At 52.9% G+C, this 17,058-nt stretch overlaps 1 protein-coding gene across 4 annotated transcripts in view; it reads left to right on the top strand.

The window, feature by feature from the left end:
• The window catches only part of LOC143766102 (coilin-like), a 946,917-nt gene that overhangs the window by 916,654 nt on the left and 13,205 nt on the right, over positions 1 to 17,058 (top strand). Inside the window, exons 1-2 of one of the 4 annotated variants that reach the window (XM_077253502.1) lie at positions 9,471 to 10,122; positions 13,211 to 13,260. In XM_077253502.1, coding sequence (XP_077109617.1) covers positions 9,869 to 10,122; positions 13,211 to 13,260 — 304 coding nt within the window. In that variant the 5' untranslated portion in view covers positions 9,471 to 9,868. Of the gene's footprint in view, positions 1 to 9,470; positions 10,123 to 13,210; positions 13,261 to 17,058 lie in introns of those variants that run through there. The other 3 variants (XR_013213533.1, XR_013213534.1, XR_013213532.1) reach the window with 3 other exon arrangements.

The raw sequence follows: 17,058 nt of genomic DNA, 5'->3' as shown, positions 1-17,058 counted from the left end.
CGGACTTCCTCATTTTTGGGAAAATCTAACCAAAATAACAACCGTTATATGGTACTGTAAAGCAAGGTAGAAGGTGTATATAAACTTGTTGAAAATTTAAATCTCCCTTTTTTGGGGGGTGGAAAACGGCACCAAAACTCAGGCCCAGTGTATAACACAACACTATGTAAGTGGCAGAAAGTGGCTGGCTGATATACGACAAACTAACAGGACTGAAGTACATCCACTTTGTGACAATTTGAATCTCACTTTTTTGGGGGGAGACTGCACCAAAACTCAGGCCCAGTGTATAACACAACACAATGTAAGTGGCTGGAAGATATATGAAAAAATACAAGGACTGTAGTACAATTTCAATCTCCCTACAATGATCTCAGGACAATTATGGCAGCAATAAAAAGGACTGCTGCACACAAGTGTGGACAAATAAACAAGATAACTGCAGAAAGGAGCAACAGGATTTTTGCTTTTAAAAAAGCAGTTGGTTTGCACAGCAGCGTGCAAACAGCAATGCAGCTATCGGAGCCTTATAAGGCAGCCTAATAAGCTACAGAGCTGATGCACAAAAATATAGCCTCCACTGTCCCTGCTTGGGGTTAATCTTCCCTCCCTAACTATACCCCTTCTGATGATGCTGCAGCAACCTCTCCCTATGCTAAGATCAGCAGAAGTAAGATGGCGGTCGGCGTGCACGCCCCTTTATAGCCCCTGTGACGCCGCAGAAAGCAAGCCAATCACGGTCATGCCCTTCTCTAAGATGGTGGGGACCGAGACTTATGTCATCACACTGCGTCCATCTTCATTGGCTGAAAAATGGCGCTGAACGCGTCATATGAAACGCGACTTTGGCGCGAAGATTGCCGACCTCATGGCCGATCCCACACTAGGGTCGGGTTTCATGAAACCCGACTTTGCCGAAAGTCAGCGATTTTTGAATTTGTCCGATCCGTTTCGCTCAACCCTAGTAATGAACATAATAAAATGGTACATAGAGAGTTAATCCGACCTGTGCCAATCCGACCTGTGACGCCTATGTGGCGTCATGGCAGGATCGCATTCCTGTAGATCGGGTGAAAGGGTTAGCAGAATTGGTGAAATATTACAATCCAGCCGATGCTGCAATATCATCAGCCATGGTTGGAGACCCCGATCTGCCCCCTCCACTGACTGACAGCGGCGATCCGCCGCCATCAGTCTTCTCTCCGCCCGCGCCCACCCCGCTTTCCGATCCCACCCCCCCATACTTACCAAGTCCGGGTGTCCGTCCGTCTTCTCCATGGGTGCCGTCATCTTCCAAAATGGCGGGCACATGCGCAGTGCGCCCGCCGAATCGGCCCGCAGATTCATTCCAGGTACATTTTGATCACCGTGATACAATCTATCACAGTGATAAAAAAAAAAAAAAATAGTAAATACCCCCCTCCCCTTTATCACCCCCATAGGTAGGCAAAATAATAAAATAAAGAAAATATATATTTTTTTTTTCCACTAGGGGTAGGGTTGCAATTAGGGTTAGGGTTGCAATTAGGGTTAGAATTAGGGTTGGGGTTAAAATTAGGCTCTGTGCAAAGGGTTAATAAACGTCTTGAATGTGGTTTTGAGCACCTTGAGGGGTGTAGTTTTTAGAAGGGTGTTAAGTTTGGGTATTTTCTGTCATGTACACACCTCAAAGTGACTTTAAATGTGAGATGGTCCCTAAAAATTTATTTATTAACTTTTTTGTGTGACATATCTTTCTGATTTAAGGGCATAAAAATTCAAAGTTTGAGAATTGCGAAATTTTAAAAATTTTAGCCATATTTCCATTTTTTTAATTAATAATGGCAAGTAATATTGAATAAATGTTACCACTAACATGAAGTACAATATGTCACCAAAAAACAATCTCAGAATCAGCGGGATCCGTTAAAGCGTTCCAGAGTTATAACCTCATAAAGGGACAGTGGTCAGAATTGTAAAAATTGGCTCAGTCATTAACTACCAAATTGGCTCTGTCACTAAGGGGATAATTAAACAGTTTGAGAAAAGCTTGTTGGGGCATTAATGACAGGTTACTGGCTGTTTGATCTCTATCAAGGTATGTAAACGTGTTTTGCAAAATCTTTATAAAAAAAAATCCAGAAGTATTTACACAAATAGCCACAATAATAGGTCTGCAATAATGTAGATCTTTTTCCTCCTACAGACTATTTTATTAGGTCACAGCTGTGTTTCTATGGCAATTTTGGGGCATCCTACAACATTCCCTATAGCCCAAATAGCTAATAAAGAATTTCTATTAACCCCGCTCTTTCATATCCCAACAATAATGTTGATTACAGTAGCGTAGCACTATAACACCCCCAATGCTAAACAGCACAACGTTACCGATTATGGCTAGTAACCCACCCCTGGCTGCCGATTCAATTACCCCAACATACCCCATAGCCACAGCGGACGCAAGCGTAGATGCCACACGCCTTCCCAATCATTTAATAATTCCCGCCAACATTTCTCCTATCCCTCTAAAAGTCATTCCTCCCTATACCACCACATACGAGCCGCCGCAGATCTCGGCCTCTGGATGCCTCTCCACATCTTCATCAGAAGGCTCCGAAGCGTTGCAAAGTCCCGATAGGCAAAATCAGGCACACAACAAATGGCAAAAGTCGCATGATCCTTCAGAGGTTGTCAGCCGGTCTAGATCCACCCACTCCAGGAATGTTGGAGCTGGGACTGGTTGGAATACAGTAAAAGTCAAATTCGGCCAAAACTGAACAATGCTGTGTGTAATTATTCTTTTTACAAAAAGTGACAATACAGGTCCTTCTCAAAAAATTAGCATATAGTGTTAAATTTCATTATTTACCATAATGTAATGATTACAATTAAACTTTCATATATTATAGATTCATTATCCACCAACTGAAATTTGTCAGGTCTTTTATTGTTTTAATACTGATGATTTTGGCATACAACTCCTGATAACACAAAAAACCTGTCTCAATAAATTAGCATATCAAGAAAAGGTTCTCTAAATGACCTATTACCCTAATCTTCTGAATCAACTAATTAACTCTAAACACATGCAAAAGATACCTGAGGCTTTTAAAAACTCCCTGCCTGGTTCATTACTCAAAACCCCCATCATGGGTAAGACTAGCGACCTGACAGATGTCAAGAAGGCCATCATTGACACCCTCAAGCAAGAGGGTAAGACCCAGAAAGAAATTTCTCAACAAATAGGCTGTTCCCAGAGTGCTGTATCAAGGCACCTCAATGGTAAGTCTGTTGGAAGGAAACAATGTGGCAGAAAACGCTGTACAACGAGAAGAGGTGACCGGACCCTGAGGAAGATTGTGGAGAAGGACCGATTCCAGACCTTGGGGAACCTGAGGAAGCAGTGGACTGAGTCTGGTGTGGAAACATCCAGAGCCACCGTGCACAGGCGTGTGCAGGAAATGGGCTACAGGTGCCGCATTCCCCAGGTAAAGCCACTTTTGAACCATAAACAGCGGCAGAAGCGCCTGACCTGGGCTACAGAGAAGCAGCACTGGACTGTTGCTAAGTGGTCCCAAGTACTTTTTCTGATGAAAGCAAATTTTGCATGTCATTCGGAAATCAAGGTGCCAGAGTCTGGAGGAAGACTGGGGAGAAGGAAATGCCAAAATGCCTGAAGTCCAGTGTCAAGTACCTACAGTCAGTGATGGTGTTGGTCCACTGTGTTTCATCAAGGGCAGGGTCAATGCAGCTAGCTATCAGGAGATTTTGGAGCACTTCATGCTTCCATCGGCTGAAATGCTTTATGGAGATGAAGATTTCATTTTTCAGCACGACCTGGCACCTGCTCACAGTGCCAAAACCACTGGTAAATGGTTTACTGACCATGGTATTACTGTGCTCAATTGGCCTGCCAACTCTCCTGACCTGAACCCCATAGAGAATCTGTGGGATATTGTGAAGAGAAAGTTGAGAGACGCAAGACCCAACACTCTGGATGAGCTTAAGGCCGCTATTGAAGCATCCTGGGCCTCCATAACATCTCAGCAGTGTCACAGGCTGATTGCCTCCATGCCACGCCGCATTGAAGCAGTCATTTCTGCCAAAGGATTCCCGACCAAGTATTGAGTGCATAACTGAACATTATTATTTGATGGTTTTTTTGTTTGTTATTAAAAAACACTTTTATTTGATTGGACGGGTGAAATATGCTAATTTATTGAGACAGGTTTTTTGGGTTATCAGGAGTTGTAGGCCAAAATCATCAGTATTAAAACAATACAAGACCTGACAAATTTCAGTTGGTGGATAATGAATCTATAATATATGAAAGTTTAATTGTAATCATTACATTATGGTAAATAATGAAATTTAACACTATATGCTAATTTTTTGAGAAGGACCTGTATGTGTCCTGAAGATCACACATCATTCTTCACAGACCGATGATGAAGATGGGCATGGAATAACCTGGACGCAGACCTTTCGGCGGCTGGCACATAACGGATTAGTCTTCCCTCCCTACTCTATCTGGCTCTGGGGGGGCCGGAGGGTAGGGGGATTCGTGGCATGGACCGTCCTCTGGGGAACCACAAACACTCTTGATGTGTTAGGGCCTTGCCTCGTAGACCACAGATGATACGGTAGTGACAATTCTAGGTGGGAGATTAGAGTGACAATTCCACTGTCGCCCTCAAAAGCCGTATCTGAAAAAAAAAGAAAAGAAAAAGGAAAATCGTTAATAAAAAAACCCCCCAAAACCTAAGTCAGAACTGGGCTGGGTGGTCCAGACCCATGTCTGCCTCCTACTGACATTAAGCTAAAAAGGATTAGCTTCGTGCCAGTTGGTGGTGTGGCCTACTCTACAGGGAAATACCTCAAAAATTTTTTTGCATAGCATAAGCAGCATACACTCATATTTTTTTTGTGTACCCCAATGAAGCATTAGCCCCCCCCACATCAACCAGATGGCCACACAGCATAAACTCGCTCCCCCAGTCAGAAACCTCCACCTCACATTAACCAGCGGGCCACACAGCATAACCTCGCTCCCCCAGTCAGAAACATCCACCTCACATTAACCAGCGGACCCCCACAGGATAAATCCAAAGCCCAACAGACATTCCCTCCCCTCAAGCGTAAATCCAAATATGACGCCCCCTGCCCCAACCATAAATCCCATCAGACACCCCCTCCAATCGAACGCCACCCTAGCTTAAACTCTCATCGGACGTCCAACCCCCACAAACCCCCATCGGACGTACAACCCCCACCGGACGCGGAACCCCCCACCCAGCAGAAACCCCCAGATGCAGACCCCCCCACCCCGCACAAACCCCCATCACACGTGGACCCCCCCCCACCCAGCACAAACCCCCATCGGACGTGGACCCCCCACCCAGCACACACCCCCTTCGGACGTCCAACCCCAACAAACCCCCATCGGACGTCCAACACCCATCGGACGTGGATCCCCCCACCCAGCACACACCCCCTTCGATGTCCACCCCCCACCCAGCTTAAACCCTCTTCAGCCCCCCCCAAACCCAACCCATAAGCAGGTCGCCCCCCAATAAAAGGGATCCCCCAGTAAGCAGCAGGTCACCCCCCAATAAAAGGGTTCCATCTGTAAGCAGCAGGTCATCCCCAAATGCCACCACGGGATCCCCCCAATAGTCAGCAGCAGGTCGCCTCCCCACATTCAACGACAAGCAGGTCGCCTCCCCACATTCAACGACAAGCAGGTCGCCTCCCCACATTCAATGACAAGCAGGTCGCCTCCCCACATTCAACGACAAGCAGGTCGCCTCCCCACATTCAACGACAAGCAGGTCGCCTCCCCACATTCAACGACAAGCAGGTCGCCTCCCCACATTCAACGACAAGCAGGTCGCCTCCCCACATTCAACGACAAGCAGGTCGCCTCCCCACATTCAACGACAAGCAGGTCGCCTCCCCACATTCAACGACAAGCAGGTCGCCTCCCCACAAGCAGGTCGCCCTCAAATCTGACCACAGGGGTCCCCCAAATAGCCTGCAGCAGGTCACCCCTCACATGCAGGTCGCCTCCCCACATCCCACCACAAGCAGGTCACCCCCACATCCCACCACAAGCAGGTCACCCCCACATCCCACCACAGGGGTCCCCCAATAGCTTGCAGCAGGTCTCCCCCCACATCCACCACAAGGAGCCCCCCCAATAGACAGCAGGTCACGCCCTCCCAAAACCCGACCACAAGCATGTCGCCCTCAAACCCCACCACCAGGGTCTCCCCAATAGCCAGCAGCAGTTCGCCCCCACTAAAAGGGGTCCACCCCGTAAGCAGCACGTCACCTCCAAACCCCACCACAGGGGTCCCCCTCAATAGCCAGCAGGTCACCCCCAAACCCCACCACAGGGGCCCATCAATAGCCATCAGCAGGTCACCCCTCCACAAGCAGGTCGCCTCCCCTAAAAGGGGTCCCGCAACAAGCAGGTCGCCTCCCCAAACCCAACCATAAGCAGGTCACCCGCAATAAAAGGGGTCCCCTGCACGCAGGTCGCCCCCAAATCACACCACAGGGGTCCCACCATAGGGGTCACCCCAATAGCCAGCAGCAGGTCTCCCACCCCAAACAAGTCACCCCATAAGCAGGTCACCCCTAAATCCCACCACAGGGGTCCCCCTAATTGCCAGCAGCAGGTCCCCCCCCCCCACAAGCAGGTCACCCCCCACTAAAATGGGTCACCCCCAATAGCATGCAGCAGGTCGCCCCCCCACAAGCAGGTCAGGGGTCCCCCAATAGCCTGCAGCCCCCCCTCACACAAGCAGGTCGCCTACCACAGAAGTCCACCACAACAGCCAGCAGCAGTCCCCCCCCACAAAATCCCACAATAGCCAGCAGCAGCGGAGCCCCCCAAAACTACACCGCAGGGATCCCCCACAATAGCCAGCAGCAGCAGAGACCCCCAAAATCCTACTGCAGGGGTCCCCCACAATAGCCAGCAGCAGCGGAGCCCACCAAAATCCCACCACAGGGGTCCCCCACAATAGCCAGCAGCAGCAACCCCCAAAATCCTACTGCAGGGGTCCCCCACAATAGCCAGCAGCAGCGGAGCCCCCCAAAACCACACCGCAGCGGTCCCCCACAATAGCCAGCAGCAGAGCCTCCCAAAATCCCACCGCAGGGGTTCCCCACAATAGCCAGCAGCAGCGGAGCCCACCAAAATCCCACCGCAGGGGTCCCCCCACAATAGCCAGCAGCAGCGGAGCCCCCCAAAACTGCAGTGGTCCCCACAATAGCCAGCAGCGGAGCCCCCCAAAACCACACCGCAGCGGTCCCCCACAATAGCCAGCAGCAGCGGAGCCCCCCAAAATCCCACCGCAGATATCCCCCACAATAGCCAGCAGCAGCAGAGCCCCCCAAAATCCTACCACAGCGGTCCCCCACAATAGCCAGCAGCAGCGGTGCCCCCCAAAATCCCACCGCAGGGGTCCCCCACAATAGCCAGCAGCAGCGGAGCCCACCAAAATCCCACCACAGGGATCCCCCACAATAGCCAGCAGCAGCAGAGCCCCCCAAAATCCTACCACAGGGGTCCCCCACAATAGCCGGCAGCAGCGGAGCCCCCCAAAACCCCACCACAGGGGTCCCCCACAATAGCCAGCAGCAGCAGAGCCCCCCAAAATCCTACCACAGCGGTCCCCCACAATAGCCAGCAGCAGCGGAGCCCACCAAAATCCCACCACAGGGGTCCCCCACAATAGCCAGCAGCAGCGGAGCCCACCAAAACCCCACCACAGGGGTCTCCCACAATAGCCAGCAGCAGCGGAGCCCCCCAAAACCACACCGCAGCGGTCCCCCACAATAGCCAGCAGCAGAGCCTCCCAAAATCCCACCGCAGGGGTTCCCCACAATAGCCAGCAGCAGCGGAGCCCCCCAAAACCGCAGCGGTCCCCACAATAGCCAGCAGCGGAGCCCCCCAAAACCCCACCACAGGGGTCTCCCACAATAGCCAGCAGCAGCGGAGCCCCCCAAAATCCCACCGCAGGGGTCCCCCACAATAGCCAGCAGCAGCGGAGCCCACCAAAATCCCACCACAGGGATCCCCCACAATAGCCAGCAGCAGCAGAGCCCCCCAAAATCCTACCACAGGGGTCCCCCACAATAGCCGGCAGCAGCGGAGCCCCCCAAAACCCCACCACAGGGGTCCCCCACAATAGCCAGCAGCAGCAGAGCCCCCCAAAATCCTACCACAGCGGTCCCCCACAATAGCCAGCAGCAGCGGAGCCCACCAAAATCCCACCACAGGGGTCCCCCACAATAGCCAGCAGCAGCGGAGCCCACCAAAACCCCACCACAGGGGTCCCCCACAATAGCCAGCAGCAGAGCCTCCCAAAATCCCACCGCAGGGGTTCCCCACAATAGCCAGCAGCAGCGGAGCCCCCCAAAACCGCAGCGGTCCCCACAATAGCCAGCAGCGGAGCCCCCCAAAACCCCACCACAGGGGTCTCCCACAATAGCCAGCAGCAGCGGAGCCCCCCAAAACCACACCGCAGCGGTCCCCCACAATAGCCAGCAGCAGAGGTCCCCCACAATAGCCAGCAGCAGCGGAGCCCACCAAAATCCCACCACAGGGATCCCCCACAATAGCCAGCAGCAGCAGAGCCCCCCAAAATCCTACCACAGGGGTCCCCCACAATAGCCGGCAGCAGCGGAGCCCCCCAAAACCACACCGCAGCGGTCCCCCACAATAGCCAGCAGCAGCGGAGCCCCCCAAAACCACACCGCAGCGGTCCCCCACAATAGCCAGCAGCAGAGGTCCCCCACAATAGCCAGCAGCAGCGGAGCCCACCAAAATCCCACCACAGGGATCCCCCACAATAGCCAGCAGCAGCAGAGCCCCCCAAAATCCTACCACAGGGGTCCCCCACAATAGCCGGCAGCAGCGGAGCCCCCCAAAACCACACCGCAGCGGTCCCCCACAATAGCCAGCAGCAGCGGTCCCCCACAATAGCCAGCAGCAGCAGAGACCCCCAAAATCCTACTGCAGGGGTCCCCCACAATAGCCAGCAGCAGCGGACCCCCCAAAATCCCACCACAGGGGTCCCCCACAATAGCCAGCAGCAGCGGAGCCCCCCAAAATCCCACCGCAGGGATCCCCCACAATAGCCAGCAGCAGCGGAGCCCACCAAAACCACACCGCAGCGGTCCCCCACAATAGCCAGCAGCAGCGGAGCCCACCAAAATCCCACCACAGGGGTCCCCCACAATAGCCAGCAGCAGCAGAGCCCCCCAAAATCCCACCACGGGTCACTCCCCACACAGACAAGTAGGTCGACCACCACAGGGCCTCCCCCCAATAGCGAATAGCGATCGGCAAGTAGCATTTTTCACCCTGAAACCACAAACCTCCATGGCGTCCACAAGCTGTCATGCTGCTTTCCTTTGCCGCCTTGGAGAACACGCCCCCTCCCGATAGGACACGCCCCCGGAAATGACGTCACACCTGGAAGGAGCCCATACACTCTAGCATCTACCCTGACTGCACAGCCAGAAAGTAACTGCAGCTGCTGCTGCTGCCAGCCAGGAAGAGATTCCTCTGGTGAGACCACATTGCACTCTGCACGGAGGGAGGCTCTGCAGCCGGCATTGTGCTGCTCTCTCCCTGACACCTTAGACTCGGCAGTGGATCTCCCGGAGGGCCCCTTCAGGTGACTGGGCCCGGGGCAATGGCCCCCTCTGCCCCCCCCAGTAGCTACGCTACTGCGTAGGCCGCTCGCCATGTTGCCGGTCATGTGATCTGCCGTCAGGTCTTGGGGGTTTCCGCGCTGTCACGTGACTCACACCACCTGACTTGTGTCTCCTAGCAACCCGTTGTGTCAGTTGTCATCAGTGTGCGCTGAACATGGCGGCTCCATACAGCCCCACAGAGCTGCGGATCAGGCTCAGGTTTGATTACCCGCCGCCCGCGATCCCGGAGAGCAGCGACTTTTGGTTCTTGCTGGACTCGGAGAATTGCCGGGCCGTCACCGATGTGAGTGCCATCATCAGGAAGCGATTCTATTACGGCCGCCAGGGGGCGCTGTCCCTGTACCTGGACGGACGTCTGTTGCACCCCAGGGAGAACATGCGCATCATCCGGGACAACGACACCATCAGGTGAGGTCTGACGTCACCAGGGGCGCCGCTATCATGGGGCAAGTTGAGCCCTTTGCTTCAGACGGCAGTCGTCACTGAAAGACAGGGGGCGGCAGAGCGGCGGTCAGAACACCTGGTGCCGACTCTCCATAGTCCCTGACACTTGCAGTCACTAGCGCGCCCCTGCTCACAACCCACCAGCCGGTCATCCCTGCACCTTGGCTGCTCTGTGCAAACAGGACCTGTGATGAGGTCACATCATCGGGACGTCCATGGATTGAAGGACTCTGCTGTGCTGGTTGCCATGGTGTGTGTGCGAGGTGTATGGAGCGGAGCCGGGTGTGTACGAGCTGTATGGAGCAGAGCCAGGTGTGTATGAGGTGTACGGAGCGGAGCCAGGTGTGTATGGAGTGGAGCCAGGTGTGTATGAGGTGTACGGAGCAGAGCTGCAAGTGTATGAGGTGTATGGAGCGGAGCCGTGTGTGTACGAGGTGTATGGAGCGGAGCCAGGTGTGTATGAGGTGTACGGAGCAGAGCTGCATGTGTATGAGGTGTATGGAGTGGAGCCGGGTGTGTACGACATGTATGGAGCGGAGCCGTGTGTGTACGAGCTGTATGGAGCAGAGCCAGGTGTGTACGAGGTGTACGGAGCGGAGCCAGGTGTGTATTCAGTGTACGGAGCAGAGCTGCATGTGTATGAGGTGTACGGAGCAGAGCCGGGTGTGTATGAGGTGTACGGAGCAGAGCCGGGTGTGTATGAGGTGTACGGAGCAGAGCCGGGTGTGTATGAGGTGTACGGAGCAGAGCCGGGTGTGTATGAGGTGTACGGAGCAGAGCCGGGTGTGTATGAGGTGTACGGAGCAGAGCCGGGTGTGTATGAGGTGTACGGAGCAGAGCCGGGTGTGTATGAGGTGTACGGAGCAGAGCCGGGTGTGTATGAGGTGTACGGAGCAGAGCCGGGTGTGTATGAGGTGTACGGAGCAGAGCCGGGTGTGTATGAGGTGTACGGAGCAGAGCCGGGTGTGTATGAGGTGTACGGAGCAGAGCCGGGTGTGTATGAGGTGTACGGAGCAGAGCCGGGTGTGTATGAGGTGTACGGAGCAGAGCCGGGTGTGTATGAGGTGTACGGAGCAGAGCCGGGTGTGTGTTCAGTGTACGGAGCTGAGCTGCATGTGTATGAGGTGTACAGAGCGGAGCCGGGTGTGTATGAGGTGTACGGAGCGGAGCCGGCTGTGTATGAGGTGTACGGAGCACAGCCGTGTGTGTGGGAGTAACTGTGTGGCCATTATACAGTATGGAGCATCATGTGTGCCCATTATACAGTATGGCGCATCATGTGTGCCCATTATACAGTATGGAGCATCATGTGTGCCCATTATGCAGTATGGCACATCATGTGGGCCCATTATGCAGTATGGAGCATCATGTGTGACCATTATACAGTATGGAGCATAATGTGTGACCATTATACAGTATGGAGCACTGTGTGGCCATTATACTGTATGGAGCATCATGTGGGGCTCATACTGTATGGAGCAATATATGGGGCTCATTATACTGTATGGAGCAATATATGGGGCATGTTATTCTGTATGGGGCGCTGTGCAGTGCCCACAATACTGTATGAAGCAATATATGGGGCTCATACTGTATGGAGCAATATATGGGGCTCATTATTCTGTATGGAGGACTATACTGTCTGATTTATGACCTATTGTAGAATGTACAATAGTTATCACTCATGTAATGTAAGGGGGACTGTATATGAGATGGGAGCCCTATAGGTGGGCAGTACTGTATATGTGTTTGGGGGGGCGCCGTTTTGAAGTTCGCCTCAGGCAGCAGTGTGGCTAGGTTCACCCCTGGACGTCACACTGCGGGGAGCTGAGGGCTCTGACGTCACACTGCGGTGGGACTGAGGGCTCTGACGTCACACTGAGGACAGCTGAGGGCTCTGACGTCACACTGCGGGGGGGGCGAGGGCTCTGACGTCACACTGCGGGGGGCCGAGGGATCTGACGTCACACTGCGGGGGGTGCTGTTCTGAGAATGTACAGCTGACTGTGCAGTGATGAGAGGTCTGGTGTCACAGTGTTTGAAGCGCTGCTCTGAGGATGTACAGCTGACTGCAGTCATGAGGTCTGGTGTCACAGTGTGGGGAGCGCTGCTCTTAGGATGTACAGCAGACTGTGGAGTGATGAGAGGTCTGATGTCACACTGTGGGGAGTGCTGTCCTGAGGATGTACAGCTGACTGTGGAGTGATGAGAGGTCTGATGTCACACTGTGGGGAGTGCTGCTCTGAGGATGTACAGCTGACTGTGGAGTGATGAGAGGTCTGGAGTCACACTGTGGGGAGCGCTGCTCTGAGGACATACAGCTGAGTGCATTGCCTGATGGTGAGATCTGTGCCTCAGTGTCAGTACTGGTATGTATGACAGTGAATATTTGAGCAAGGCTCGCTCCCTATTAACCTCTACATGACCCTTATGCAGCAGGAGCCCCCACTGTGATCAGGTAATTACAGAGGGTTATCTGAGGGCTCATATAAACAGTGGTGGAGACACTTTGTCACCTTAAGTCTCATTGTGAACGGAGACCAGCAGATTCCATAAGTGCACACTCCAGTTCTGAAAGTTCAGTCTGTTACAGTGTAAATATGACCGCTATAGACTTTATTTTCACTCTGAACGTAACACATTGTCTGATGTCACTGGGCGGTAGCGACAACGTCTCCCAAACTAATATATCATATGGATGATGCCATCCATGCAACCTCTCTCAAACTAATATTCAGATGGATGATGCTATCCATGCTACGTCTCCGATCTAGAGAAAGGTGACATCGTGATATGAATAATGACAGTAATATCTCCCACCTGGGACCTCCAGGGGCGATGGTATCATAGAAGTCGTGTATCCCACATTTTTCTACAAGAACTAGCCACATCTATGACCAGCCCTGTTATAAGTCACCAGAGATGCTGTCCGCTTCCAGAAATAATGAGCTCCCTGGAATAATATATAAAATGTAATCACTCCCTCAGAGCAGCACACCCTGCAGTGCCATGTGTTGTCAACCTCTTCTTAATATGCTTCTTCTGTCTGCAGTGTGAAATGGGAAGAGTCACCAAGAGGACAGCTTACAACAGACAGCCAAGGTGAGTCCTATGGTCGTGGAGGAGACTGACTACAGAGACCTCAAGAATGTAAGACGTGTCCACAGAGGGAGCCCTGAGAACAGCAGGGAGGCGTCACCCACGGAGCATGAGGTTCCAGTGAGGCCAAACAAGAAGGTTAAGGGTGAGGTGGCCCCCAAGAAAGGAGGTGAGACAGAGGCCCAAGAAGAAAGGGAACCCTGAGGAGAAGGAGGTAGTCGGGGAGCGGCCCAAGAAGGGGAAGGAGAATCCAGATATGGAGGTTAGAAGAAGAGGCAGGAAACCCTTGAGGAAGAAGTCAGAGAACAGCCTGAGGTGGAAGTCACAGATAGCGACCCAAGAAGAAGGGGAAGGAGACCCTCAAGGAGGCAGTCAGAGAACAGATAAATAAATAGATGCATACATACAAATGAATATTAAAGAGTTTTAAAAATCAAAACAGGAGGGGATTATAGGGAGAGAAATGGGAAGCGCAGAAGTCTGAGTGTAGTAGTTAGTTTCCAAAGGTGTGTACTCAGTGAATCCACTCACCTTTTTGGTGTCTTGATATACTGTGTATAGATTCAATCCATGGATCACTCCATTCCTCTTTCCACTCAGTTTGCTGCAAAGATCTGGGAACTGATGAGCGCACTGAACAGTGCTTTCATAGGCGATAACACTTTGTGAATGTTTTTCCCAGCAATATGCGCTCCTGAAGGATGATGATGGAACTCGATATTCTGATTCAAGGATGATTTTTATTTCAAACTAAAATACAACCGGTTTCGACTTCTTGGAGTCTTCCTCAGGTATAATGTCATGCCTAAACCTGAGGATGACTCCAAGAAGTCGAAACCGGTTGTATTTTAGTTTGAAATAAAAATCATCCTTGAATAAGAATATCGAGTTCCATCATCATCCTTCAGGAGCGCATATTGCTGGGAAAAACATTCACAAAAATCAAAACAACGAATTAAACATTAACCCTTTCACGACATGCGCCGTACATGTACTGCGCATTCCGTGAATCCCCCTTTGATGTGGGCTCCGGCGCTGTATTACACATATTTGGTATCGCTGCGTTCAGAATCACCCGATCTATCAATTAAAAAAAAGCATTAACCTGATCGCTAAACAGCGTAGCGAGAAAAAAATCCGAAACACCAGAATTACGTTTTTTTGGTCGCCGCGACATTGCATTAAAATGCAATAACGGGCGATCAAAAGAACGTATCTGCACCAAAATGGTATCATTAAAAACATCAGCTTGGCACGCAAAAAATAAGCCCTCACCCGACCCCAGATCACGAAAAATGGAGATGCTACGGGTATCGGAATATGGCTTTTTTTTTTTTTTTAAGCAAAGTTTTGAATTTTTTTTCACCACTTGGATAAAAAATAAACTAGACATGTTAGGTGCCTATGAACTCGTAATGACCTAGAGAATCATAATGGCAGGTTAGTTTTAGCATTTAGTGAACCTAGCAAAAAAGCCAAACAAAAAACAAGTGTAGGATTGCACTTTTTTTGCAATTTCACCGCACTTGGAATTTTTTTCCTGTTTTCTAGTGAAAGACATGGTAAAACCAATGGTGTCGTTCAAAAGTACAACTCGTCCCACAAAAAATAAGCCCTCAAATGGCCATATTGACGGAAAAATAAAAAAGTTATGGCTCTGGGAAGGAGGGGAGTGAAACAACGAAAAAGGGCCACGACGTGAAGGGGTTAAAGACATTAATGACAAAAAAGCAAAACACATTTTGTACCAAAGTCCCCTGTGCTTTAGCTGCAAAAATTTTATTGTGGTGCTTAACAGAAAATTCCTCTCTCATTGAATACACTATAAGACACAAGCGTGGGTAAGGGAAAGGGGGCCGGACGGAAGGTGGAGACAGGGGGCCGGAAGGGACGGGGAGACAGGGGGACGAGGAGACAGAGGGCCGGACGGGCTGGGGAGACAGGGCCGGGGAGACAGAGGGCCGGATGGGACGGGGAGACAGAGGGCCGGGGAGACAGAGGGCCGGACAGGAGGGGAGACAGGGGGCCGGCGAGAGGTGGAGACAGAGGGCCAGACGGGACGGGGAGACAGAGGGCCGGACGGGACGGGGAGACAGAGGGCCGGACGGGACGGGGAGACAGAGGGCCGGACGGGACGGGGAGACAGAGGGCCGGACGGGACGGGGAGACAGAGGGCCGGACGGGACGGGGAGACAGAGGGCCGGACGGGACGGGGAGACAGAGGGCCGGACGGGACGGGGAGACAGAGGGCCGGACGGGACGGGGAGACAGAGGGCCGGACGGGACGGGGAGACAGAGGGCCGGACGGGACGGGGAGACAGAGGGCCGGACGGGACGGGGAGACAGAGGGCCGGACGGGACGGGGAGACAGAGGGCCGGACGGGACGGGGAGACAGAGGGCCGGACGGGACGGGGAGACAGAGGGCCGGACGGGACGGGGAGACAGAGGGCCGGACGGGACGGGGAGACAGAGGGCCGGACGGGACGGGGAGACAGAGGGCCGGACGGGACGGGGAGACAGAGGGCCGGACGGGACGGGGAGACAGAGGGCCGGACGGGACGGGGAGACAGAGGGCCGGACGGGACGGGGAGACAGAGGGCCGGACGGGACGGGGAGACAGAGGGCCGGACGGGACGGGGAGACAGAGGGCCGGATGGGACGGGGAGACAGAGGGCCGGACGGGACGGGGAGACAGAGGGCCGGACGGGACGGGGAGACAGAGGACCGGACGGGACGGGGAGACAGAGGACAGGAAGGGGACAGACCCTAGCAAGCCAATATAAATGGAGAAAAAAGGGAGGGTTTTTTTTAGGAATTATACTCATCTATTTGACATTATCAGATGCCCACAGTGTCATCCCTTTGGGTCCTCACATGGATTGTGGGGGCAGCAGTATTCCACTTGGTGAAGAGAAATCAAGTGATGAAATGAAATCTGCAGGGGGGTCACTGCTCTGGGGGGCACAGGATGGGGAAAAGCTACAATACCTAGAATAAAACAGAAAAAATCATGCAGAAAACTAGATACAAGTAGTGGCTGACACCAGTGGCCACCAGGCTAATACTAAACAGCACTGCGTGCAAGTAGAGAATAAAGCCCAGGATCTGGAGACATTGTTGTTACGCAGTTTCGCTCCCAGTGGTCATAGGTCAGTCATCAACCTGACATCACGTGTACCCAATAATATTAATGAGAAAACGTTTTATGTAAAAAAACTAAACAAAAACAGGACTGACTCCTCACCATCAGGCAGAGATTGTCATGTTAAGTAATATCAATCCCTCAGATCTCCAACATCATTCATCCCCTCCCCTGTTCGCCCATGTAGCACTATACTTATCTGCAGGTAGACCCCCCTGCACGCAGATCCCCCATGCATGCAACATGACCCCCTTCCCAACAGAGACCCCCAGCACGCAGCCTCGCTTCTCCAGAGACCCCCAGCACGCAGCCTCCCTTCCCCAGAGACCCCCAGCACGCAGCCCCCCTTCCCCAGGCAGGCCCCTCCAACACGCAGTCCCAGGCAAGCAACGTCACACAGAGACACGCCGCAGAGACCCCCCGCATGCCGCAGAGACACCCCGCACGCTGCAGAGACCCCCGCACGCCGCAAAGACCCCCCACGCCGCAGAGACACGCCGCACAGAGACACCCTGCACGCCGCAGAGACACGCCGCACGCTGCACAGAGACACGCCGCACAAAGACACCCTGCACGCCGCATAGAGCCCCGGCACACACGCAGAGAGCCCCACGGTCACACACAGACACCGCCCGCGCACGCAGTCTCCGCCCACGCA

Source organism: Ranitomeya variabilis, chromosome 4, assembly GCF_051348905.1.
Source record: "Ranitomeya variabilis isolate aRanVar5 chromosome 4, aRanVar5.hap1, whole genome shotgun sequence".
NCBI lineage: Eukaryota > Metazoa > Chordata > Amphibia > Anura > Dendrobatidae > Ranitomeya > Ranitomeya variabilis.
Note: the sequence above shows the minus strand (reverse complement) of the source record. Positions and strands in the feature narration are given on the sequence as shown.